We start from the raw sequence: 13,894 nt of genomic DNA, 5'->3' as shown, positions 1-13,894 counted from the left end.
TAGCCTCGGGTTTTWCACCCAAAGCAATGGTACGTAATAACAAAATACAATCAACAGCCTACATTTCACTCAAAGCAGAGCTCTGTCTAATTAGAGCTAAGGTGTGTCCATCTTCAAAAACCTCAGTAATGGATGTTATAATTTCAATGTAATTTAATTGTGATCAATACTAAATGTGTGACATTTCAGTGTGGGCATGTCCTTAATTGATTCTTTCCACTTCCCCCACACCAGGAACAGTCATTAGTGAAGTCGATCAGGCGTAGCTTGACAAGCACTGAGCACTGACCCTAGGTTGCATCTCCAATGGCACCCTATTCCCTATTTAGTGCACTTCTTCTGACCATAGGGCAGTATGTAAGGAAAGGGTGGCATTTGAGATGCATTCCTAGTGTCTCCATCAGGCAGCTGTATAGAGCAGTAGTTCCCAAACAGTGAGGCACACTTTTTAAGGAACTCAGTCCGGCTTTAAACGTACTCTTGCAAGATTTAATAGTAGAATGCAAAAGGTGCAATTTAGTGCGTCATCAGTTCCTCTTGTGTAGTCATTGCATACCTTAGAGAGCTTTTTGTCAGCTAACGCTTTTTTTCTTTTTGTGTTATTGCTATGATGACACTCTTATTCATAACAAAATAACTGGTAGCTTAATATAATAACAAGATGCAATCATTTGCCAGTAGTGAGAAGAGTGAAAATTTATTTAAATCTATTTATTTTATCTTTGCATTCTAAAATTAAAGAGAAATAGGCATCTACGACCTCCCGTGTGGCGCAGCGGTCTAAGGCACTGCAGTGCTTGGGGCATCACTACAGATCRGGGTTCGATCCCAGGTGGTGTCACAGCCGGACGTGACCGGCAGACCCATGAGGCGACGCACAATTGGCCCAGCATTGTCCGGGTTAGGGAAGGGTTTGGCCGGCAGGGATTCCCTTGTCCCATTGCGCTCTAGTGACTCCTTGTGGCGGGCCGGGTGCATGCATGCTGACTTCGGTCGCCAGCTGGACTGTGTTTCCTCTGACACATTGGTGCGGCTASCTTCCAGGTTAAGAGAGCAGTGTGTCAAGAAGCAGTGRGGCTTGGCAGGGTCATGTTTTGGAGGAGGCATGGCTCTCGACCATCGCCTCTGCTGAGTCCGTAGGAGAGATGCAGTGATGGGACAAGACTGTAACTACCAACTGGATATCACGAAAAAGGGGTAAAAGTAAAAAAAATAAGCATCTTTATCTTATTATTTATTTAATTTCCATGATCATTGCAGAATAAATTCCTTACCTTTTCTGGCTGTGATGGTTTCATACTCCCGAAATAGACAATAGGCCTACAACAAATTAGGATAGCTTAACATTCGTCCCATCTCCCATTTTATTGGGCCCACTTCAATAGATAGTAAATAGTAAGATAAGCTACTTCAAGTATTTTGCTCTATGCAATCTGATCCGAAGCGCAGTTTAACGGTAGAACAGATGGTTCATCTTTTCCATTGACGTTTTGTAGGCTACGTCTGAGTACTGTAATGTCAAATCTCTCAAGTAGACCATATTAAATTCATAAACCTATTACAAATATCATAACCATCGCAGTATAAATTCCTGCCATGATGAGTTCATATTCCCCTAAGTAGCTATACAACAATCATGCGTATCTTTCATTGAATTGTGCCTATTAGATAGGCTATTATAATTTTGCACTATGCATCCAAAAGGGAGTGCAGGTTTATAACAGAGTAGAATTTAACAGGTGAACAGGAAATGTACCTCTCTCATGGAAGTGCTTAGGCTACCACTGTAAGTATACACTGAGTGTACAAACATAAGGAACACTTTCCTAATTGTATCATAGCTTTCACCTGGATTCACCTGATGAGTCTGTCATGGAAAGAGCAGGTGTTCCTAATGTTTTGTATACTCAGTGGACAGGCCTACTGTATTTTTCATTTRTTTCTCCAGAGTGGACAATGTTTCCGAATTCGCGGGCAGTGCAACATATTTAGGTTTGAATTCACAACAATCTGTTTAAAGCAAAGTTGTTTGATCAAGTTCGCGATCGCTATTTGGTTTCGATAGTGTCTAGGCCTAATTCCAACACTTCCAAAGTATACAGGAAATAAGGGTGTTAATGTCAACWCAAAAGGAGAATAATGGGCGTTATTCAGGCGGAGTCATAATGATCGTTCACGCGTGCACAGTTTTACGACAGGTCTGATTTAMTAACAGGAAACATGCTCATGTATGGCGTGCGCCAAGTTTATGCATTTCAATATTTGTGTGCATGAGCAGTCTTTTCAGAAATGGCGCACACAGATATTTACATTTAAGTCATTTAGCAGACGCTCTTATCCAGAGCGACTTACAAGTATTTAGTTTAAAATGTACGCAACGTTTATAAATGAGGGCCCAGGTCTTTTCAATAGAACTATTGATTCCTTAAAGGACTGTCTCCGGTGGGATAGAATAGTTCATGTATACATAATTAATAGCATTTGTGGTGGGACATGGAACGTACATGTACTTGAACATGGTTCCGTAGTTACAAAGGAAAATCATTTCAAATGAAACAAGTAGTTAGCTAATACATGACACCTGTCTAATCCTGCTAAAAACAAAAGAGCATTTGAGAAATATGTTTATATATGTTGATTAATCTAGTGTATCTGTGTTTGTGTGTTTTTAATTCCAGGTCTGAAACGTAGCTATACCTGTGAAGTCTGCAGTGTCACACTCAACTCTGTGGCACAGTACCATGCACATCTGCAGGGCTCAAAGCACCAAAACAAGTGAGTTTTCTACTCTGTGTACCGCAGCTAAACAGAAGATTTCACACTGTGTATACTTTTTTGTCTGATGATGAGTGGCCAGCAATGTACAGTACCAGTGAAAAGTTTGGACACKCCTACTCATTCCAGGGTTTTTCTTTATTTTTTACTATTTTCTACATTGTAGAATAATAGTGAAGACATCAAAACTATGAAATAACACACATGGAATCATGTACTAACCAAAAGTGTTAAACAAATCAAAATATATTTTATATTTGAGATTCTTCAAAGTAGCCGCTATTTGCCTTGATGACAGCTTTGCACACGCTTGGCATTCTCTCAACCAGCTTCATGATGTAGTCACCTGAAATGTATTTCAATTAACAGGTGTGCCTTGTTAAAAGTTAATTTGTGGAATTTCTTTCCTTCTTAATGCGCTTGAGTCAATCAGTCGTGTTGTGACAAGGTAGGGGTGCTATTCAGAAGATAGCCCTATTTGGTAAAAGACCATATTATGGCAAGAACAGAAATAAGCAAAGAGAAATGACTGTCCATCATTACTTTATGACATGAAGGTCAGTCAATGTGGAACATTTCAAGAACTTTGAACGTTTCTTCAAGTGCAGTCACATAAACCATATGATGAAACAGTCTCTCATGAGGACTGCCACAGTAAAAGAAGACCCKGAGTTACCTCTGCTGCAGAATATAAYTTCATTAGAGTTACCAGCCTCAGAAATTGCAGCCCAAATAAATGCTTCACAGATTTCAAGTCACAGACACATCTCAACATCAACTGTTCAGAGGAGACTCTGTGAATCCGGGATTCATGGTCGAATTGCTGCAAAGAAACCACTGCTGAACGGCACCAATAAGAAGAAGAGACTTGCTTGGGCCAAGAAACATGAACAATGGACATTAGACTGGTGGAAATCTGTCAAGTCAAATCAAACTTTATTTGTCACATGTGCCAAATACAACAGGTATTACCGTGAAATGCTTACTTACAAGCCCCTAACCAACAATGATGTAGCATCTTTGCAGGACGGCCACTCCTAGGGAGAGTAGCAACAGTGCTGAACATTTTCCATTTATAGACAATTTCCAGCTTAATGCAAGTCAACAATTCTTAATCTTAGGTCTTCTGAGATCTCTTTTGTTCAAGGCATGGTTCACATCAGGCAATGCTTCTTGTGAATAACAAACTCCAATTTTGTGTGTTTTTTATAGGGCAGAGCAGCTTTAATCAACATCTCCAATCTCGTCTCATTGATTGGTCTCCAGGTTAGCTGTCTCCTGACTCCAATTAGCTTTTGGAAAAGTCATTAGCCTAGGGGTTCACATACTTTTTCCAACCTACACTGTGAATGTTTAAATGATGTATTCAATATAGACAAGAAAAATACAATAATTTGTGTGTTCTTAGTTTAAGCACACTGTGTTTGTCTATTGTTGTGACTAAGATGAAGATCAGATCAAATTTCATGACAAATTTATGCAGAAATCCAGGTAATTTCAAAGGGTTCACATACTTTTTCTTGCCACTCTAGGTCCTGGATGGCAGGATGCTTAGCCCCAGTGATGTACTGGGCCGGTCAGATGCGGAACAGTTGCCATATGCAACCGGTCAGGATGCTATCAATGATGCAGCTGTAGAACTRTTTGAGGATCTGGGGACATGCAAAATCTTTTCAGTCTCCTGAGGGGAAAAGGTGTTGTCGTGCCCTCTTCACGGCTGTCTTGGTGTGTTTGCACTCTCGACCCGCTCCACTACAACCCCGTCGATGAGAATTGGGTCCTGTTCGGCRTGCCTTTTCCTGAAGACCACGATCAGCTCCTTTGTCTTGCTCACYTTGAGGGAGAGATTGTTGTCCTGGCACCACACTGCCAGGTCTCTGACCTCCTCCCTATAGGCTGTCTCATCATTGTCGATGATCAGGCCTACCACTGTTGTGTGGTCAGCAAATTTAATGAAGGTGTTGGAGTCATGTTTGGCCACTCCGTATTGTGGGAACAGGTAGGACAGGAAGGGACTAAGCACGCACCCCTGAGGGGCCCCAGTGTTGAGGATCAGCGTGGCAGACGTGTTGTTGGCTTCCCTTACCACCTGGGGGCGGCCCGTCAGGAAGTCCAGGATCCAGTTGCAGAGGGAGGTGTTTTGTCCCAGGGTCCTTAATTRATTGATGAGCTTCATGGGCACTATGGTGTTGAAATCTGAGCTGTAGTCAATGAACAGCATTRTCACATAGGTGTTCCTTTTGTCCAGGTGGGAAAGGGCAGTGTGGAGTGCGATTGAGATTGCATCATCTGTGGATCTGTTGGGGCGGTATGCGAATTGGAGTGGGTCTAGGGTATCCGGGATGATGCTGTTGATGTGAGCCATGACCTGCCTTTCAAAGCACTTCATGGCTACCGACGTGAGTGTTACGAGTCGGTAATCATTTAAGCAGGTTACCTTCACTTCATTGGGTACATGGATTATGATGGCCTGATTGAAAGTGTAGGTATTACAGACTCAGTCAGGGAGAGGTTGAAAATGTCAGTAAAGACACTTGCCAGTTGGTACGCGCATGCTTTGAGGACACATCCTGGTAATCCGTCTGGCCCCACGGCTTTGTGAATGTTGACCTGTTTAAAGGTCTTGCTCGGCTACTGAGAGCATTATCATGCAGCCGTACGGAATAGCTGGTGTTCTCATGCATGCTTTGGTGTTGCTTGCCATGCATAAAAGGCATTTAGCTCATCTGGTAGGCTCACGTCACTGGGCAACTCACGGCTGGGTTTCCCTTTGTAGTCCATAATAGTTTTCAAGCCCTGCCACATCCGATGAGCGTCAGAGCAGTTGTAGTAGGTATCTTAATCATGTATTGACGCTTTGCCTGTTTGATGGTTCGTCTGAGGGTGTAGCGGGATTTCTTATATGCGTCCTGATTAGTGTCCCGCTCGTTGACAACTGCAGCTCCCGCCTTTAGCTCGATTCTGATGTTGCCTGTAACCCATGGCTTCTGGTTGGGATATGTAAGTATGGTCACTGTGGGTGAACGTCGTCGTCGATGCACTTATTGATGAAGCCGATGACTGATGTGGTATTCTCCTCAATGCCATTGGATGAATCTATGTGTGTGGAGTAAAGGTGGTCTAGAGTTTTTAMTCCTCTGGTTGCACGTCACATGCTGGTAGAAATGAGTTAAAARAGATTTAAGTTTGCCTGCATTAAAGTCCCCGGCCACTAGGAGTGCCGCTTCTGGATGAGCATTTTCTTGTTTGCTTATGGCCTTATACAGCTGGTTAAGTGTGGTCTTAGTGCCAACATCGGTTTGTGATGGTAAATAGATGGCTACGAATAATATAGATGGAAACTCTCTTGGTAGATAGTGTGGTCTACAGCTTATCATAAGGTACTCTACCTCAGGCGAGCAATACCTCGAAACTTCTTTAATATTAGACATCARGCACCAGCTGTTATTGACAAATAGACACTCACCCCCACCCCTCGTCTTACCAGCCGTAGCTTCTCTGTCCTGCCGATGCATGGAAAATCCCGACAGTTCTATATTATCCATGTCGTCATTCAGCCACAACTCGGTGAAACATAAGCTATTTCAGTTTTTATTGTCCCGTTGATCGGATAGTCTTGATTGTATGTCATCCATTTTGTTTTCCAATGATTGCACGTTGGCCAATGGAACGTATGGTAGTGGAGGTTTACTCACTCGGCTACGAATTCTCAGAAGGCAGCCTGACCTCCGCTCCCTTTTTCTCTATCTTTTCTACAAGGAAATGACAGGGATTTGGGCCCGTTCCCGAGAAAGCAGTATATCCTTTGCATTGGACTCGTTACAGAAAAAAATCTTTGTCCAGTTCGAGGGGAGTAATCGCTGTTCTGATGTCCAGAAGTTATTTCCGGTCATAAGAGACGGTAGCAGCAACATCATGTACAAAATAAATATCGCTAAAAAAAWMWACAAAATAGCACAGTTGGTTAGGAGCCCGTAAAACGGCAGCCATCTCTTCCGGCTTCATTGTTCCTTTGGTCTGATGAGTCCGAATGAGAGACTTTTGGTTCCTATCYCCGTGTCTTTGTGAGATGTAGGTGAATGTATGATCTCTGCATGTGTGGTTCCCACCGTGAAGCATGGAGGAGGAGGTGTGATGATGTGGGGGTGCTTTGCTGGTGACACTGTCAGTGATTTATTTATAATTCAAGGCACACTCAACCAGCATGGCTACCACAGCATTCTGCAGCGATACGCCATCCCATCTGGTTTGCACTTAGTGGGACTATCATTTGTTTTTCAACAGGACAATGACCCAACACACCTCCAGGCTGTGTAAGGCTATTTGACCAAGAAGGAGAGTGATGGAGTGCTGCATCAGATGACCTGGCCTCCACAATCACCCAACCTCAACCCAATTGAGATGGTTTGGGATGAGTTAGACTGCAAAGTGAAGGAAAAGCATCCAACAAATGCTCAGCATATGTGGGAACTCCTTCAAGACTGTTGGAAATGCATTCCAGGTGAAGCTGGTTGGGAGAATGCCAAGAGTGTGCAAAGCTGTCATCAAGGCAAAGGGTGGTTTGATTTGTTTAACACTTTTTTGGTAACTACATGATTCCATATGGTGTTATTTCATAGTTTTGATGTCTTCACTATTATTCTACAATGTAGAAAATAGTCAAACTAAGGAAAAACCCTTGAATGATTAGGTGTGTCCAAACTTTTGACTGTTACTGCAAATGGTACCGCGTTTGGTTTAGAAATACGTGCTATGCCACTGAAAATCAATTGGCACTTTCAAGGAGGCTTTTTACATTCTGCATCAGTCATAGCTAGAATAGATAGAATGTATGCAGCTATAGATGATGTGAGAGATTTTGAAGACAGAGTAAGCAAAATATTAGATAGAGGGGGAGTCCCTCTTCTGGCTTCGGGCGTCTTTGTATCTTTTTCCACTTAAGTTCAGGCTTATTGAAAGCAATTAGTTTTTGAGTAGGAAAAACGATTCTAATTGAGCCATTTTTTCACTTCTTTCACATTGCTGCTGCTAATTGGTGGCCAATGCCGCGGTGCCTGCAGGAGTGGCACCCAGATTCAACAAGCTCTTGCTGTACTGTAGACACAAACAAACACCCAGAGCCCGGGCTAGCTCCATCAGGCTGTGATCATCAGAGAGAACAAACAAGTAGCGCTATTGCACAACTAAAATGCACACACACACACACACACGCACACGCACACGCACACAAACAAACAAACAAACAACCATCTAAGTCAAACATCTACCGCTAATACACAACTAAAATGCACACACACGTACACAACTATCTAACTCAAACAATTGGCAGTTATACACAACCAACACACACAACTAACACCAAGGSTGTTTCTCAAAATGCATACTACGTGCTCCGAGCACGCAAATTGGAGCAWMGGAGGGTCAGAGTATTTGTCCAAATCAAAGTATGCAAAATGGAGCACGGAGGGTACTTCTCAAATGTGTACTCCGTTTGTACATATTTTGAAGCATGCATCGATACACGCTTCAATGAAAAGTATGCAAAGAAACATAATGCAACCACGTAAGAAATTACGCACATTTTCTTGAAATCAATGGTTGCCATTATTTGTCCTGAAGCGAGAGAAAATACACTCCGACTTCAAAATGAAATGTTGCCTATTCACATCTCATATGTTGCCCGACTACAATATTTTATCTTGATACGTACATTTTGACATGTTACCTGCCTACAATACCCACTGTAGTGTTCGTAGGTCGCAAGCCCATAGTAAGTCAATAGAACTAACTGGCTAGCTAGGGCAGCAGGTAGCCTAGTGGTTAGAGCGTTGGGCCAGTAACCAAAAGGATGCTGGATCGAATTCCCGAGCTGACAAGGTAAACAAKATCTGTTCCCTGTGTGCRTYAAATGTGGATTGTGATTATGGCAGCCCCCCACGCCTCTCTGATTCAGAGGGTTAAATGCTGAAGATGCATTCAGTTGTACAACTGACTAGGTATCCCCCTTCTTTTCTTATTTTTTTTACTACTGTTAGCTAGCCAGATAGCCACAACGAATTGTTAGCTAGCTACCCACGAATAATTGACAACTACCTTGGATAACATTGGTTTTAGGTCATTTTCTGCCTGTTAGCTACATTATTATGATGCACATATAGCTAGAAGTAAAACGTTTGCTTTGTGTATATCTTGTTTTGTCTCTATTGTTGCCATTGTCCAGGCTGGATGAAAGGTCAGTGAATGGGGAGATGCTGCGTGAGGTCATACAGTCGGGGAGCGCGAGTGCTTCTCAAATGTACTGTTTAATGCGTTCTCCACCTTCTCGTCCTCACAAGAACATACTGAAGAGAACGTCCTCTGAGAATGCACTTGGAGCATTAGAGTGTGGAGCACGGTAGTATGCATATTGAGAAACACCCCAACTCAAGCAGGTCATGCTAAAACACCACCAACATCCAGTGTTCAGAGTTAAACAGAGCGTTTTTGTCCTGAAACAGTAGTAGATAGGTAGTTAGGTAGGTCAGAGGATGGGCTGGTTGTGGGCCCAGCACAGCGCAGCCTGGCCCGTAGGTGTGAATTGATGAGCTTTCTGTGGTGCATGTCCTGGAATTAATTCCCCCTGTTGGCCCATCTGCCCGCACGTGTCCACACTCCACAGGGATGCAGACATCAGGAGACGTGACATACCGTTTAACAGCCCTGCACTTTAGTCATGCTTCACCACACTGCCTCATTGGAGCTAGTGGCTTTCCACACAGGCAGATCTAACCACCCACCCCCAGCAGCCCAGAGCAACCTCTTTCCTCTCTTTCTCTCTCGACACACTCTCTGTCACTCTCCCTCTTTCTCACTTCCTCTCTTTCTCTCTCTTTCCATTTCTCACCCCCCCCCCCCCCCCTCTCTCTCTCTCGCTCTATCTCTCTTTCTCCAGACCTCAACACCCTCCAGTCAGCCCGGGTGGCTTCACACTGCCTACAGTGTGATGGGTGTATTTAGGTCATTGCTTTATGCCAGTTTATCCAGAATAAAGACATATCTCCTTAGGAATTCTCTCTCTCTCTCTCTCCCTCTCTCCCTCTGCGCAGAGGGCAGAGATGTTATTGTTGTGTGTCTCTTGTGTCCTACATCATAGCTCGGCCAAAAATAAGACGCTAGTTAATATGAAAGCAGTGGTGCATTTTATGATTTTGATGGTATAGTTACTTTATTGTGCTTTGACGGTACGACTTCACAGAGAAGGGAGTACAGTGAAATTACTCATCAGCCGTTTTTCAGTCATTTATCTAAATACCTTTTCCATTTAGCTAGGTTGTCACTAGAAAAAGTGATGCGCTGTGAATTGTAGTGAGGCCGGAAAAAATCAATACAGTTACATATTGGGATATTATTTGTGACGATATATTGTATCATATTGTTTTGGCAGTATTCTTTTTTTGCGCTAGTTTGCTGTACATGCACCAAATCGCCAGGATTTTTCCTTTATAGCTTGTTCTCCGTCATCTTTTTAKATTTGTTCTCAGCACTTTTATTTCCATGACTGGTCAATAACCTGCTCTGTTTTGMCTCTCTCTTGTCCCTCTGTAGCAGACATGTGGTGAGCAATATTTTTGGAACATTGAATCGCAATACATATAGAATCGTGAGACTCACAATAGATATCGTATTGGCACCTACTGGTAGTGTCGTGATGATATTGTATCGTGAGGTTCCCGGCAATTCCTAGTGAATTGCACGAAGTCGGGTCAGGTCAGATTGGGTAAGGTTAGGTTACGTAGGGGTCATATTGACCTCCCCACTCATCACAAATTGATACCAGCAAGCTGATGACTGAACTCTGCGTAGCTAACTTGAACCAAGTCCAAGAACTTCAGTGAGGATATTCAATTTTGACTGAAGCCATGACCCATTCACGGTGTGCTTACTAATGAGATGTGTGATCGATACTAGACTAACAAGCCTGCTACAACAGTACAACAGCCCCTGCTGGCATCCAAAGCGGAAAGTATGCCACAAATTGAGGTCTTCCTTTGATTCACTAACTCAATTTGGCTGTCTGACATGTTTCTCTTTTCTCTGTCCAAGTATTTCCCCAGTTGTCCTGCGCTTCATTTGAGCAAAGCAGCAGCACTCCCTGGTTGTCCCAAATGGCACCCTATTCCCTAGTGCACTACTTGTTACCAGATCCCTATGGGCCCTATTCAAAAGTATTGCACTAAATAAAGATTTGGTTGTCATTTGGGAAGCAGACGTCCTGTGTTTAAGAACTAGCTTCTTCACATAATCTGTCCTTCCTTGTGATGGCATAAGAAGTAGTATTTTAGTCTGGTCCTGTCTGCTGAGACAGAAATAACCTGCTGACAGCCTGGTTGTATGAGCTGACTGAGGTCCCCTCTCCTCCCCAGACCAGCCAGGGGATTATGCTGACTACAGTAGACTGACTAAGGGCACAGGAGGGGATCCTGGACATGTGGCTGTTGGCTGGCTGGTCAGTGTGAACTAAGGAGAAACTGTGAGGGAACCAATTGGACCTCTAGTTCAGGACAGAAGAAGAGGAGGAGGAGGCTCTTTCTCTTTCTCTTTTCTGTCACTGGAGCCCAAGTTCAATGGGACAGTAGAGTAACCACTCTCATACTTACACATTACTTATTGTTACATTTCCTGCTAAGTAAGATTACAAGCTTCTTTGGCGGTGACCCACCACTAACATTGTTCCAACCTAGATCATGGGCAGACYAGCTGTAAACAGGCTTTTATGTGTTGATGTGTTCACCTTCACAACAATATCAACATATGAATGTCATGATAGATTGTGGGCACAGGAGGCTGCTTAGTGGAGGATGGCTCATAATAATTGCTGGAATGGAGTGAGTGGAATGGTATCACACACATGGAAACCATATGGAAACCATCCAACTATTACCATGAACCCATCCTTCCCAATTAAGGTGCCACCYGCCGCCTGTGATRGTGGGGGCTGTGTAGCTGTTTCTTAGGGTCACAGTCAGAGCCTGTAGTTGTGCGTTAACAGAGCSTGAAATGGTCTCTGCTGTGTAATGTTATCCTCCACCGCCAGAGATAGAGACGCAGAGCGACCAGTCTGGGAAACACGAGTCCCGAACACAACATGGCTGTAATAGCGTTACGAGACGAGGCGGGGGGGGACGTTGTGGGAGCGAGACCCGTCCCTCAGCCCTGTGCTCCTTCGCTGCTCCACTATCACTAGGTCAAGTCAAGCAGACGGCCTCGTTACCATGCCATCACCGATCCCTTGGCACGTCATCCATCAACGCCCAACCATCAACGCCCAACCATCCCCATTCCATGCTGCTCGCTTGCACTCTTCCCTGTTCTCCCCCCCCATCTCTCTCCACCATCCCAGTACTCACGAATGAGTCTGCGGCGGGTGGGAGGATGAGTCTGGCAGTTTGAACGTTGGTGCAGTGATTTGTTATCGCTGCTCTCGTTTCCCGCGTGAACTCAACCGACCGTCCACAGAAAGAAAGAAAGCTGATTAATATATGATGTGATGGATGGTTCACCTCTCAGGTTTGACACACCAGCCATTCCAACATGTGGCACCGGTCAGACAATTATGTGAAATACATGAATTATTCAGCCTAACAATAATCCATACATCTAACTGTATAGGGTGTTTCCCAAATGGGACCTGACTCCCTATGCAGTGCACTACCGTTGAGCAGGGCCCYTCTCRTGTCAAAAGTAGTGCACTATATAGGGAATAGGGTGCCCTTTGGGACTCACTGTAGTGTATATCTCTGAGATTCAAGACAATTGGTTGGCCTGCTACTGTAGCTGTGGCAGCCATGCTCCCTGCATGGTGTTTTCACAATGGGAATTCAGATTGTGGAAATAATAACGTTTCAATAATTCATGAGATATACCTCCTTTTAGATTGAGGTTGTAGTTTTATTAACCTCTTTTTTGTTTCCATTGGGGATTCCTCTCTAATGTCATGTATAAAACAGACAAGATTAGACTTCTGCGGCGTAGTTTCATCTTATCCATGTAGAWGTCTTTGAGTTGATTACTGACACAGTATAGCAGACTGACTTGGTGTAGATTTTATGCTTGGGTTGGTATTCCACTGAAGTGACTGTATGTTTTTGTGACAGGGGGAAAGGGCTTTACTGTGTGTAGTCTGTGTGTCCTCTGCTATGCACCGTGGCCATAAAACCTAATGCATTCAACAGCTGAAATCCAGCCGTTAAAACTGTCAAACAAAGGCAGCTTGATTTATTCTGTTTATCCTGGTGCCTTGTGCTGTACTGAGCCTGGGACATGAAACAGAATGGAACAGTATGAGAGTGGCAGTGTTTGGGTATCCTCTCCCACCTGCTTCTCCCTAGTCACACATACTGATACTGCTGCCGTCTCTCTSTCTCTTTCCCCATTTCCGCTGTCCCCCGCGGTCACAAAGATAGAGGTGGTGGGTAGGTAGGTATGCTTTTATCCAGACCCCCCCCAGCACACTTGCTACTCAGTGTACTCACACACCCCACYCTCCCCTGGAGACAGACCCCCCTGTCTGACATCTCTTTGAATTCTACCTCTCCTCCATTCCTCCTCTTTCTTTGCACTGTGACGACCAATTTACCACCAATATCATGTCCCACTTTCCACACAAACACAATCATCACTGTTTTGTCATTTCTGATCCTCTGTTCACAAAGGAAACCTTTATTCCCTTGTCTTAGAAAATAAAAATGATTCATTCACACTCAAGAACAGTCCAAAAAGAAAAGGGTAGGGGGGGACTTTATTATATATATAACAATAGAGGCCTTACATTCTTTTTGGCAGAATATTWGCTTTTTTCCTATATCCGATCTATGGTGGGAAAAGTTGCTTTCGCAGAGAACAAACAACCCCAAGTTATAACAGACTAATATTTGTCTTCTTTATAGTCTCAGCTTGGCATTAACATCAGTCAAGGCCATCATTCCCAATATAAAGGTAATGCCACACAGACATAGAACTGTAGGATGTGAAAGGCAGTTGTGTGTGTTTGTACATGAAAGGTCAAATGATTTCTCTAGGAAACTTCAATTTCAGCCTTCTATTTATGGGGCGACATGAAAATACAGTATCATAGACTGAT

At 43.6% G+C, this 13,894-nt stretch overlaps 1 protein-coding gene across 1 annotated transcript in view; it reads left to right on the top strand.

Moving 5' to 3' along the window:
- LOC111975140 (zinc finger matrin-type protein 4-like) overlaps positions 1 to 13,894 on the top strand; it is a 186,331-nt gene that overhangs the window by 155,797 nt on the left and 16,640 nt on the right. Inside the window, exon 7 of the mRNA XM_070447089.1 lies at positions 2,679 to 2,775. Coding sequence (XP_070303190.1) covers positions 2,679 to 2,775 — 97 coding nt within the window. The remainder of the gene's footprint in view (positions 1 to 2,678; positions 2,776 to 13,894) is intronic.

This window comes from Salvelinus sp. IW2-2015, linkage group LG15 (genome assembly GCF_002910315.2).
Source record: "Salvelinus sp. IW2-2015 linkage group LG15, ASM291031v2, whole genome shotgun sequence".
Lineage (NCBI taxonomy): Eukaryota > Metazoa > Chordata > Actinopteri > Salmoniformes > Salmonidae > Salvelinus > Salvelinus sp. IW2-2015.
Note: the sequence above shows the minus strand (reverse complement) of the source record. Positions and strands in the feature narration are given on the sequence as shown.